Consider the following 14,238-nt stretch of genomic DNA (forward strand, 5'->3'; position numbering starts at 1 on the left):
AATGCACATACTCTACAACCCAATTACTCCTAGGTAGGTACCAAGAGAAATGTGGGTACCTGTGCTCCAAAAACATGTACAAAGCTGTTTATAAAGTTCAAAACTAGGCAAAACAATGCTAAAGTTTCTTATCTATACTTATGTAGATATAATTATATATTCTGTATACCTATATGAATGCTTAAGTGGTAAAACTGAAGGAAAATTAGGAGGTTATTATGTTATAATAAGGATAATGGTTACTTTTAGGGAGTAGCAAGGGCTGTTGTTTAGGAGTGGCATGAGTGGGACACTGAGGTACTGGCAGTGTCATATTGCTTGACCTGAGTGATATTTTGGGGGGTGATAAATCACTTGGTTGTATTTCTTTGTTTTTATACTTTTCATAAGTGTAATTCCTAATAAACATTTTGTTCAAACATATGGTTAATTTCTGGCAGTGTGAGTCATGGATAGAGGCATGGTTTTGTTAGCTTGAAAAAATGACCACAAGTTATTGGCAAAAAGATAAATACATCAGAGGAACAGAATAGAAAGTCCAGAAATAGACCAACACATGTATGATAAGTGATTTTCAACAAAGGTGCCAAATAAATTGGTGCTGTAACAATTTATTGTCCATGTATAAAAAAACAAACATTGAGTTCTACCTCGCAATACATAAAAATCAATTCAAAACAAACTACATACCTAAACATAAAAGTTAACATTATAATACTTCAAGAAGAAACATAGGACAATACCTCCAAAAACATAGGATAGGCAAGAATTCCTTAGAGAAGACCAAGAAAGAAAAAAAAGAAGCAATGAAAAATTAATAAATTGGACTACATAAAAAATTTAGGCTTTGCATCAAAAGACATGATTAATAAAATGAAAAGGCAAACCACAGTCTGTAAGAACATATTCCTAACACATATCTGACAAAAGAATTGTATGCAGAATATATGAAGAATATCTACAAATCAATGATTTTTTAAAAACCTAATTTTAAAAATTAGAAAAAGACACATTTTTCAAAGGAAAACATAGGGGCTAATAAACACATAAAGAGAGTATTCAGTATAGGAAGTGCAAATTAAAAGATACAATTTTACACTCACCGTGTTGTTAAAGTTAAAAAATACAACCCCAAATATTAGAGTGTAAAACAAGTAAAACTCCAGTATATTGTTGGTGGGATTGTAAAATTGTATAACCACTTTGAAAAAAATATTTTGCTGGTTTTATTTTGTTTTTGTAAAGGGAAATATACATCTATCCTGTGACCAGCAGTTCTAATCCTAGGTAATCATTTTATAGACATTAAATGTATGTCCTCGAGAAATACTTGCACATGAATTTTCGTTGTCATATTTATTCACAATAGCCCCAGGCTGGAAACAACCCATATGTTCATCATTAGGAGACTGGATAAACTGTTGTATAGCCATACAATATATCTCAACAATTAAAAGGGGAAAGACTGGTGAATCTTTTGGATAAATCCCCAAAACTTTACAAGTGAGAAAAAAACACACAAGACTACATACTGTTGGTTCAAATTATATGAAGTTCTGGAACAGGGAAAACTGCTTTATGGTGATAGAAATCAGATTTTTGTTGGGGTTTTGGCTGGTGATTGGGAAAGGGCAGGAGGGAACATTCCAAGATGATGAAAATATTCTACATCTGTATTAGCCATAGGGGTGCTGATGCAAAGTGCCAGAAATCTGTTGGGTTTTATAAAGGGTTATTTGAGGTAGAAGCTTACAGTTACCAGGCCATAAAGCATAAGTTACTTCTCACCAAAGTCTGTTGCCACATGTTGGAGCAAGATGGCTACCAATGTCAACAAGGGTTCAGCCTTCCTCTTCCTCTTAAGGCTCTGTGGTCCCAGCTTCTCTCAATCTCAGTTGTAGGCTGGGATAAATCTCATCTCTCTTCCTAGGGCTCTTTTCTCTCCGGGCTCATATGCTCTGCTCTTTCCACAAGGCCACCTGTAAACTATCAGGTGAATGGCTTGTCTCTCTTCCCAGGGCCCTGCAGTGTCTAATGGAGGCTAAGGAGGAGGGCTCTATGTCCTACCAACATTGCCCAATCAAAGCCCTAATTATACTTTAATTAAGTAAAAGTGCAACTTCTGAAGTTAATATAATCTAATATGCTCAGGGGAACAGACCAGTTTACAAACATAATCCAATATCTATTCATGGAATTCATTAACAGTATCAAGCTGCTTTAACATCTTAATAGGGATCTTGGTTACATGATTATATACATTTATCAAAATCCATTGAACTGTACAATAAGATCTGTATATTACATTAATATGCAAATTTTACTCAATTTAAAAATTGACTACAGTTTCATCCATCTATTCTTGTCCTTTGAAATGTGATTTTTTATCTCCTTCTATCAAGAGGTGGATTCTCTTTCCCCACCCCTTGCATCTAGAATGGCCTTGAACTTCCTTTAGCCAAATAGAGTATGGTGGAAGTGGTGAAATGGCAACTTTGACCTAAGTCTTGAGGCTTTGTACACTTCTCTCTTAAATCCTGTTAGCCACCGTGGAATAAGCCCTAGCTAACTTGCTAGGTAAATAAGTGGGACAGACAGCTGAGGTTATCCTTGATCAGCTAGCTCCCAGCCAATCTAGCAGCTGATCAAAATGTATGAGATCTCAGAAGAATCATCTACCTGAGATTAAAAAAAAAAAAAAGATTGTTTTATATCACTAAGTTTTGGTGAGGTTTGTTATGTGGCTAAAGCTAACATATACCAAAATGGCTAAGAGAACAGGCTCTGTAATAAAATTACTTGGGTTCAGATCTTAGCACCAACTCTTAATTGCATGTCTTTGGGTAATTTTTTAAAAACCTCTCTAATCTCTATTTACTCATCAAATAGTATCTACCCCCAGGGCTATTTTTATGGATTATAATGAAACAAAATATGTAAAATACTTAAAACAGTACTTAACACATAGTAAACATTAAACTATAAGCCTCATTATAGTGAGGCTTAAATAAGTTGAAATATGCAGCATAGAATGTATTCAATTATATTTAAATACTCTTTTTCTTAGTATTATTGGTAAAAGAAGACTTTTCAGCTGAGTGATGTCACAAAACCACGTTGAGTGCGCTGTTCTGTAAAACTTAACAAGCATAATAAAGTAGTGCCACATGATCAAATCAACATTTTTGCTCATACCTTTGCTTCCTTATTTATAGTAACTATGGACTATAGCTAGATAAAAGCCATCTCTCAAATCAATTTAAAAACTTTAGCAGTTCCCACTGAGGGGTAATCACTGGTGAAGATGGGCCATTTCAGATGATCTAGAATAGAGGTCAGCAGACTTTTCCTGTAAAGAACCATATAGTAAATATTTTAGGATTTGAAAACCATATGTCTGTTTAAACTACTCAGCTCTGCCATTGTACCACAAAAGCAGCCATAGACAATAGGTAAATGAATGGGCATGACTTTTACAGTAAAGCTTTCCTTACAGAAATAGGCCATGTGCCAGATTTGACCCATGGGCCACAGTTTGCCAACCCCTGATATATTCAGTACTGTTGTGAATGAAAAGTATGATTTCTTCATTGAAAAATAACCATTTATTCATTGTTGAAATGAAACACAAATTAATCGTGGGAAAGGAGCCCCTTTTGGAATCAATGTTCAAAACGTTTCTATTAATAGCCTACTTGTTGGAGGTTGTCAACAGATCATCTATAGTCTCAGATGAAGTTTATAAGGATAACAAGTAATATTCCATATATGTTCAGATATTACCTTAATTGCCCTGAGAGTCCAACAGGCTCCTTTTGCTTTTACTAGAAAAAAGAAATTGAAGAATATCATAACCTAAATGATTTGAAAAGGTATCCTCAAATTACACAAAGATATAAATAAGTTTGATATATCCATTTTTAAGGGCAGTATAGCTTTATATATTAAGATTTAAAATTCACATGTCCCTTGATTCAACATTTCTATTTGTAGATATCTAACCTAAAGATATTCACTACCATGAATATCGCTGAAGCTTAATATAAGGATGTTTACTGCAATATAAATGAACTATTAGAAACAGTATGTCCATCGATAAAGAAATAACTATAATATCCATCAATGATCAAATTTTGGTAATGCATATTAAGGCACGCTAAACAGCTGCTTAAAATAATGAAGGAGATCAGCGCATATTGACAAAAATTCCTAAGGTATTTGGTTACATTGGGGGTGGAGGTGGGAAGGGAGAAGTGCCTAGTTGATGGCCAGTATATATACAATGTGGTTGACTCCTAAGCTTTCATTCCATCTTAGTTGATTAAGCCAGTTAGTAATGATATTTTCTGGCAAACTAGTATTGGTTCTGAGGTGCACACACAGCCCAACTTCTCCCAGTGAGCTGGAAAGCACTTGTATTTCATGGTTGGGAAAGAAATTCCCTCCTACAGGATGTAGACAAAAAAGTCTTATTTTACTGGCAACCATATTGTTTCCATTTTATACCCACAAGAGATCTTAAAACTGAGGATGAGAAAGAGATAGCTGAGACTTGGATGACAACTAAACCAGTAATTGTATCATAACTTGAGTCCACTCTGCTGCTAAATTTCTAGATGTGTAAGATAATAGATTGTCAGGTTTGAGCCAGTTTGCATTGAGAATTTTTGTTACTTGTAGCCACATCATCTTAAATGAATAGTTTAGAGAAAGACTGAAAAAGTGAATACCAAAATATGGGTATTTATCTTTGAGTAGTCAGATTAGGAATAATACTTTCTTCTTGCATAAGCTGTGCTTTTTAAATTTTTCTATAATAAACATGTTGTTTACTTGTTTAAGTTACTTATTTAAAAGCACTCCAAATTAAGCACCTTAAATTCAGAGCTTTTCTTACTCCTGGGATTTTCTGCGATCTTGGACCTCTATTTTATAAGATCACTGGCATAGACTATATATCAGTGATTGAAAAGCGAGATCAATCAAAGGTGAATTTGAGGACAGACATCAGAAAGTCCACAGTATCCAAATGAAAAAAAAAGAGAAATAGATTCTCAAAACCTGGTCCTCAGTAAGTATAATCTTAATACTGCAGAATCGACCCTAATGTCGAGTTCTTCCTCCAGTTTTAATGATAGTCTTATGTTTCTTTACAATATGGATTTTTAAAATTAATAAATACTGAGTTAAACTTAAAGGCTAGCATAAGTAGGGATTAATGAAATATCTAGGGAAGCAGACTTAGCCCAATGAATGGATAGGGTGTCCGCCTACCACATGGGAGGCCCACGGTTCAAACCCCGGACCTCCTTGACCCGTGTGGAGCTGGCCCATGTGCAGTGCTGATGCATGCAGGGAATGCTGGGCCATGCAGGGGTGTCCCTGAGTAGGGGAGCCCCACGCACAAGGAGTTCACCCCGTGAGGAGAGCCGCCCAGCGCGAAAGAAAGTGCAGCCTGCCCAAGAATGGCACCGCACACATGGAGAGCTGACACAGCAAGATGATGCAACAAAAAGAAACACAGATTCCTGTGCCGCTGACAACAACAGAAGCGGACAAAGAACACGCAGCAAATGGACACAAAGAGCAGACAACCAAGGGGGGGGGGTGGAAGGGAGAAAAATAAATAAAAAATCTTTTAAAAAAAAAAGAAATATCTAATTCTTTCTATAACTGAGAAGTCTACCTGCCATAAAACTTTTGATAATCATACACATAGGCAATGAGCCGAAATTTCTAGCGTTTTCAGAACAGATACTGTGTTATCAGTGTATTATTATTTTTGGCTTGAGTTGATTAAGGTTTTCAGTTGAGAGTCTCACTTTTTAACTACAATTTTCTGCTTATTTCACTTTATTATCAATTTAGTTGTATGTTTAGTTAACCCTAAGATGTGCCATGATGCATATTTACATCAGTATTCTAGTCTGTGATTTTTTCTGTGGGTAGACTTGATCCCTATTCATTCTGGTTCAAATTTAGCTTCTATTGCTAAAGCTGATATACACATAATCCCTAATATGTTTTCTTGTCCAGTAATATTTACTTCTTATCACCCAATTCCTATTCCGCATCAAGGTAGTGAGCTATGAAGTCACTTTTTTCCCCATAATATAGGTCATGGTTAAAAAAATTTGAGCAATGGTACAGACAACTTTCAAGAAATTTGGTCCTAAAAAATGGAGAAGGAGATCTCCCCTATACCTGATATAGCTAAAAGAGGTTGGGGTCCAGGGACAACCACCCTTTCTTTGGGGCTATATGAGAAATTTGAACATGTTTATAAGCTTAGGGAACAACTATTATTAATATTAAGCAGGAAGCTGAAGAATGTAGGGAAAAGGAAGATAAAAAATAGAGCAAGATTCCTAGAGGTAGAACAGAAAGGCATCAAGGGCTCAGGAAAAATAGAAATTGTAGTTTAGAATCTGTAGAGTACAAAATAATCTTGAACTACTCTGTATGATAATTTATAACAAGGTGCAAATGAAATGTCATGGGTTTTACTACAATGTGGTGATGTTGATTACTTCCAGTGAACCCTTCCAATGAACCCCATATTAAACACTATATTTTAGCCGGATCAATGAATAATTTGAAAATATACAATAAAATTTTCCTGTTTTATCTTGAAGTCATAGTCAAATGATATTTCCCTTCTTTTTTCAGATTGGACTCCTTATACTGAGCCAGTGTATGCTCCCACAGGCCTAGAGATGGAACCCCTTTACACAAACTCCAAGGAAGACATTGTGGTTTATCTAGCTGAAGACGGTGGGCACATAATGAAAGATGTTGCTGTAAAATATCATTTGGTACCTGAGTTAATCTCCTAGTTACATGTATTTTGTTGTTTATAGTGAAAATTTTGAATTATCAGGCAGACCCTGAGCCCATAAAAATGTTTGGGGTACATACTGACAAATTTTTTATTTAACGCTAACTACATTCTTGAAGGTGTACTGCACTTTAAGCAAAATTGCCTTAAAATAAGACATTATCTTGGCTATTAGAGTGAGAAGTTATATTTAAATGAAGTATGCTTGTATCAATTTTCAAAGACTGTGGGATACTCTGCAACTATTATTTCCTCTCCATCTGCAGATCACATTCATGCCATTGTTCAGATGTTTTTCTTTTAATTTCATTCATGTTGATGCATTTCTTGGGGTCATTAACTTTTTAAAAAAAGGAAAATACCCTACATTAAAATTCACATCTAAGATGACTATCTGGAAGTTTCTTAATGCTGAAGATCAATACTTGCACTTTGAGAACGCTATTAATGCAAAATCTCATGTCTGCTTTCATGATAGACTATACTAATAATCAAACATAGAAGTCCCAGCTTATGCCCTAAACTACTGCTCCTGAAGCACCAACATGATGAAGTATGGGACTCCTGCATAATTTCACTATAAGAATTCTAGAGTGTTTTCATATACTAACGGTAACTTCCAGAGAGCATCTGTAGAGTATTTCATTTAAAGAACTGGCAAGACAAAGAGAAATGCAAAAGCATTGCTTCCTGTAGGGTAAGAAATTCTAGAAATCTTATACTCACATGCATATTTTTAAACAACTGGAGTGAGAGAAGCATCTCTGATTTTAAAATTTGATTTTAAATATTTACATGGCTAACCTGCCTTAGAACTTCCACACCTAACTTAAATGACAACTGACAAAAAAAAATTACAATAAGTGAATCATTCAGAGTGTTGAGATGGCATACTCAACTAGAATAATTTAAGAGAGTTTAATGAAAGGATAACTTCCAAAAAGGTGATCAGAGTTGAGGGAACTAACAAAGGATGGTGAAACAACATGGGACCATAACAGCAGAATCATTATGTCTTCTTGCCCTGAAAGGGTAAGAGGACAGACTGGTTTTCAGACCTAAAGAGATCTGTCACTGTAAGAGACAGTTCCTAAACAGCTATGGCTTTTAGTATAGGAACATAGACTATCGCCAACCCATGGTATTGAAAGGAAGGAAACAAAGGAATAAAGAACCCAATCTCACTCTTTTTCCAACCTTTTGTATTCTACCAGTGCCTCCCATTGTCCAGAGCCAGAAGGCAAAACCATAAAGATAACCTCTTGAGGCACGTATAATGTGTAGATTAGAGGATGGATCTGGGGGTAAAAAAAGAACATACAGCTCAGTCAGTAACACTTATGTTAATTTTTATGCCATACTTCACATAACATTTTGAAGACCTGCCTGTCAGTGGGTTGAAAGGAAGGCTATTAAAAACTGTTAAAGAATTAAAAATTCTCTAATACTTGATTTTCAACCAGTATGTGAGGGATTATTTGGAAGTAGGTATCTATCATTTTCTAATTTTACAAATGACAAAAACAGATAGAAAAATTTCAGTAGGTAAAATGTAAATCAAATATCAGTGAAAATTGAATGTTCATATAAAGTTGAGATCCTAGAATAGGATACTGAGGCACATGACATTCTATATGACAAGGCTGTTTTGCTTAAATTGAGGTAAAATTTATATGCAGTAAAATACATAGAGAATTAGTGCACAATTTGCTGAGTTTTGAACAATATAAATACCTATAAAACCAACACTCCTATCAAGATGGAACACTTCTATCACTCCAGGAAGTCCCACTGCCTTCCTTCTAGTCTGTCCCCAACCCCAGGCAAATATTGTTCTGAATTCTATCACCATTGATTTGTTTTGCCAGCTCTTCAGCTTCATATAAATGTATTCAAACAATATGTACTCTTTTGTATCTGGCTTCTTTGACTCGGCTTAATGTTTGTCAAATTCCTATATGTTGTTTGTATCGATAATTAATTCTTTTATACTGCTGAATAGTAAAGCATCCCCTAATATGACTACATCAAAGTTTATTCATTGACATTTGGATTGTTTACAGTTTGGGCTATTACAAAGAAAATGGTCATAAGCATTCATGTGCAAATTGTTTTGTGGATATGTTTTCATTTTTCTTAGCTAAATATCTAGAAGTAGAATTGCTAAGTTATAGGATAAGTATGTTTAACATTCTAAATTATCTCAGTGTTTGAAAGTTTAAGTAGTTGTTCCATTTTACTTCTCACCAGCAATATGAGATTTCCAGTTGCTTCACATTTTCTCCACCTTTTAATAGGTCATTTTAATGGGTATGAAGTGGTATCTGGTGAATTTAATTTGCATTACTCTGATGACTAATGATGTTGAGCACCATGTAATATGTTTATTGGTCATTTGTATATCTTCTTTTGTGAAGTGTCTGTTGTTTGCCAATTATATTGAGTTGTTATTTTATCGTTGATATATATTCAAATATAAATCCTTTGTCAGGTACATACATTGTGAATATTTTTTTTTCAGTCTGTGGCAGACCTTTTCATTTTAATAACATTTCTCTTGATAAATTTTCATCCTTTAAATTTTGTTGAAGTCACTTACCAATTGTATTTTTTTCAAGATTAATGTATTCTGTGTCCTTCCCAATAAATCTTTGCCTTCACCAAGGTCACCTATGTTTTCCTATAGAAACTTATTGTTTTAGCTTTTACATGTATGATTGTGATCCATCTTGAATCATTTTTTGTGAATGATTTGGAATAGGGATCAAGATTCATTTTTTTCCTACCTGTTTATACAATTGTGCCATCACATTTGAAAAGACTATCCTATCCCCCTTGACTTGTCTTGCCATCTTTTTCAAATAACAGTTAACCATAGACATGTGGGTCTGTTTCTAAATTCTTTATTCTCTTCCACTGATTCTTACGTTAATGCCACCATATCGATTATTGTTGCTTTACTCCTTCCAGTCTATTTTGTCTGAGCTACTTTGATTAGTGTTTACATGGTATAACTTTGCCTATCATTTACTTTTAATCTATTTATGTTTTATATTTGAATTTTTGGGATAGAAAGCATATAGTTGGGGCTTGCTTTTTAAATACACTATCTGAAAATATGTCTTTTAATTGTTATGTTTACGATGTTTACATTTAATGAAATTATTGATGTGGTTGGTTTACTAACTACATATTGCCAACTCTTTCTATTAGTTGCATCTGTTCTTGTTTCTTATTTGTCTTTATTCTGCCTCCTTAGAGATTAATTTGAGTATGCCTTAAAATTTCCATTTTTCTCCACTATTAACTTATCATGTTTATCTGTTTTTAAAATTTTTGCATTACCCTGTTTTTCTATATACATCATTAATCAGATCTTCCTTCAAACAATACTAAGCCCCTTCACACGTAATGTCTTTTATTCTCTATCTGCCTTCAATATTTACTGTCTTTCATTTTCATTAGTTTGATTACAATATACCTAGCTGTAGATGTTTTGTTATTTATCCTGCAAGGTATTTATCCTTCTTTGAGTTTCTTGGATCTTTCAATTGGTGTCTGTCATAAATATTTGAAAATTCTCAGCTTTGTTTCTTCACTAATTCTTCTAACCCTGTCTCTCTCTCTTCTCCCTCTGGATCCAGTTACACATATATTAGACCATTTGATATAGTCTCATAGTTCTTGGATGCTCTATTCTGGTCAGTCTCTTATTTTTCAATCTTTGTCTTTCAGTAAGGGCAATTTCTATTGATCTATCTTTAAGCTTTTTGATTCTTTCCTTGGTTATGTCAGGTATACTGATGATTTCATCAAAGGCATTTTCCTTTCTGTATTTTTTATTTCTCACATTCCATTTGATGCTTTCTTACAGTTTCAATATCTCCGATAAAAATACCCATCTGGGGAAGAGGACTTGGCCCAGTGGTTAGGGCATCTGTCTACCATATGGGAGGTCCACGGTTCAAACCCTGGGCCTCCTTGACCCATGTGGAGTTGGCCCATGTGCAGTGCTGATGCGCGCAAGGAGTGCCGTGCCACACAGGGGTGTCCCCCGCGTAGGGGAGCCCCACGTGCAAGGAGTGTGCCCCATAAGGAGAGCCGCCCATCACGAAAGAAAGTTCAGCCTGCCCAAGAATGGCACCGCACACATGGAGAGCTGACACAACAAGATGATGCAACAGAAAGAAAACACAGATTCTAGTGCCACTGACAACAACAGAAGCGGACAAAGAAGAACATGCAGCAAATAGACACAGAGAACAGACAACTGGGTGGGGGGGGGGGAGAAATAAAAAAAAATACCCATCTGATTATGAATGTTTTTTACCTTTTCCACTAGAGCCTTTAACATATTAATCATAATTAATTGAAAGTCCTCGTTTGATAGCTCCAACATCTTTGTAATGTGTGAGGCTGAATGTATTAATTACTTTGCCTCTTGACAGTGCTTTGGTTTTTTATTTTCCTTTCCTTTTTGTATGCCTTATAATTTTTTTGTCGAAAGCTGGATATTTTCTGCAGGTCAGTAGAGAACATAAGAAAGTTGTTTTTATGACTGGATATAGGCACAGCCTTCTAGGTGTTAGGCCTTTTGTATGTGTGTGGTGGTGGTGAGGAGTGGGAGGTAGGATACGGTTGATTCAACCTAGTGATGAGATAAGCTAGTTTTAGATTTGTTGTGGCTCTAGTTACTTAGAATGTATCACAAATTTCAAATTCCTCTAGCATTACCTTGTCTTTAAGTTGGGGACAGAAGGTTTTTCTTCATTTCTGAACCATCCTCAGTTTTAAGTTTTCCTTTTACTCTCCACATCAGTTTGCTCTCTCAACTCTCTTGCTGCTTTCCCATCAAAAGACGATGTTACTTGTTACTAGAGGTTTATTATCCTGGTGTAAGGCAATGGTAGGACCCTATCTGTTGCTCTGATTAGGTCTTAGTCTTATCACAAACTGGTTGTCAGGACTGTGGTGCCTTCTCTGTCCTCCAGCACCTGCAACTGTAGGTCTATCATGTATCTTACTACCCCATCCTGATTCAGTTGAGCCATACCTTAATGGAAATAACCTCACCAAAGGTACCATTTACAATGGGTTCATACCCACAGGAATGGATTAAGTTTAAGAACATGTTTTTTCTGGAGGTACATAACTCCATGCCACCATACCCTGCAACCTTAGCTGCCCACGGGGTTCAAGAAAATTTGTGAATTTGCAAATTGTCCACTAATACTTTTATGTTATTATCCTGCTGGGAGTGATACTCTTTACAACACTTTTTATCCTAAGCAAAACCTAGGCATCAATCTGTAAATTTTAAACCAGTCTTCTTTTCTAGCATTTAAAACCATATATGCATTTAAGCCATACATTACCATCTAAAAACTACTTTAATGTCATCCTACAAATGTTGATACAGTGAGTGTGTTTTCATTGTCATTTGGTTCAAAGTATTTTCTAATTCACTTGTAATTTTTTTGTTTGACCTGTGCGCTATTTAGAAATATATTGCTGTACATTGACATGTAAGGATTCTCTAGATATTGTGTTGTCATTGAGTTCTAATTTAATTCCAATTGTGGTATATTGAAATTTAATAAGACTGTTTTTACCCTGCACATAGTCTATCTTGGTGAATATTGTGTGTGCACTTGAAAAGAATGTGTTCTGTGAGTTGCTGTGTATGATATTCTATATATGTCAAGTAGGTATAGTTGGTTGATAGAGTTCAAATCTTCTATATCCTTATGTATTTTTTGTCTACTTGTTCTTTTAATTGCTGAGAGAAAAGTGCTAAAATTTCCAGCTATGCCTGTGGATTTTTTATTCCTCTCTTTATTTCAAACTATTTGAAATATTCTTAATCATTGTAATGCCTTCCTGATAAATTGTCTATTTTATCACAGGAAATGCCATTTTTAAATCTCTGATATTACACCCATGTGTTGAAGTTTATGTTGTTTGATATTAATATATTAATACCAGTTTTCTTATGTTTACTGTTATTTTGGGATATGTCTTTTCCTCCTTTTATTTTCAATCTTTCTAAACAGTTTTTTTATTTAAAGTCTTTCTCTTGGAGACAGAATATAGTAGCATCTTGCATTTTTATCATATCTGACAATACTGCCTTTTAATTAGTGTTTTGTCAACTTACATTTTAAAAAAATATTTCTTTTATTTATTTACTTCTCCCCACCCCCTCATTGTTTGAACTTGCTGTGTCTGTTCATCTTCCTTGTTTTTTTGGAGGCATCAGGAACTGAACCTAGGACCTCTGATATAGGAGGGAGGCGCCCAGTTGCTTGAGCCACCTTCCTTCCCTGCTTTGTTGTGCCTCTCTTTATGTTCTTCCTCTTGTGTATCTTGTTGCATCAGCTTGTTGCATAACCTTGCCATGCCTGCCCATCATGCCAGGTCATTGTCTTCTCTAGGAGGCACCAGGAACCAAACCAGTGACCTTCTATGTGGTAGGCAGGAGCCCAATTGCTTGAGCCAATCTGCTTCCCTCAACTTACATTTTATGTACTTGTATATATGGTTGGGCTTAATTAACTCATCTCATTTTGGCTTCTCATTTACTCCTTTCCTTTTCCTTTAGGTTAATCAAATGCTTTTTAGAATTCCATTTTAATTACTATATAGTTTCTTGGGTATACTCTAGTAATTATAACCTGCTTCCTTACTTTTTCAGTCTAGTTTGTATTAACATTATACCAATTTACACAAAAGTAAAATCTTAACAACAGTGTGAGTAAATTTCTATTATTCTGCAATGACAGATAAAGGCCATTATATATCTTGCCATAACTTACAAAATTGTGTGGGAGAGAGTATAAACTATAATGTAAACTGTAATCCACACTTAGTGGCATTGCTCTAATACATGTTCATCAATTGTAACAAATGTACCACACTAATGAAGGATGTTGTTAATGTGGAAAGTGTGAGAAGGGTAGGGAGTAGCGCATAAGAGAATCCCCTACATTTTTTATGTATCATTTATAATCTAAGTATCTTTAAAAAATAAAAGAATAATTTAGAAAAAAAGAAAAGGAAAAAATTACATACATTGCTTCTGGTGTGCATAATTTTCATTCTACATCAGTTATAAACACAATATAATGCTATTAACTTTGTTTTAAAAAACCAGTTGCCTTTGAAAGTAAGAGAAAAAAATAATCTTTTATATTCATTCACATATTATTTATCCTTTTTCCTGCTCTCATTCCTTCCTGTATTTCTTAATTTCCAACTGACATTATTGTTCTTCAGCCCATAGTACTTTTGCCTTTCTTTTTAGTGTAGGTCTGCTGGCAATGAATTCCTTCAGAATTTGTTTGTCTAATAATCTTGATTTCACCCTCATTTTGAAGGACATTCTTATTGGATATAGAATT

The 14,238-nt window shown here is 34.8% G+C and overlaps 1 protein-coding gene across 3 annotated transcripts in view; it reads left to right on the top strand.

Annotated features, from left to right (window-relative positions):
- AGBL3 (AGBL carboxypeptidase 3) overlaps positions 1–14,238 on the top strand; it is an 85,295-nt gene that overhangs the window by 19,791 nt on the left and 51,266 nt on the right. For all 3 annotated transcript variants that reach the window (XM_058297408.1, XM_058297407.1, XM_058297409.1), the window contains exon 5: positions 6,670–6,774. In XM_058297408.1, the coding sequence (XP_058153391.1) occupies positions 6,670–6,774 (105 nt within the window). The remainder of the gene's footprint in view (positions 1–6,669; positions 6,775–14,238) is intronic.

The sequence above is a fragment of the Dasypus novemcinctus genome, chromosome 5 (assembly GCF_030445035.2).
Source record: "Dasypus novemcinctus isolate mDasNov1 chromosome 5, mDasNov1.1.hap2, whole genome shotgun sequence".
Taxonomy (NCBI): Eukaryota; Metazoa; Chordata; class Mammalia; order Cingulata; family Dasypodidae; genus Dasypus; species Dasypus novemcinctus.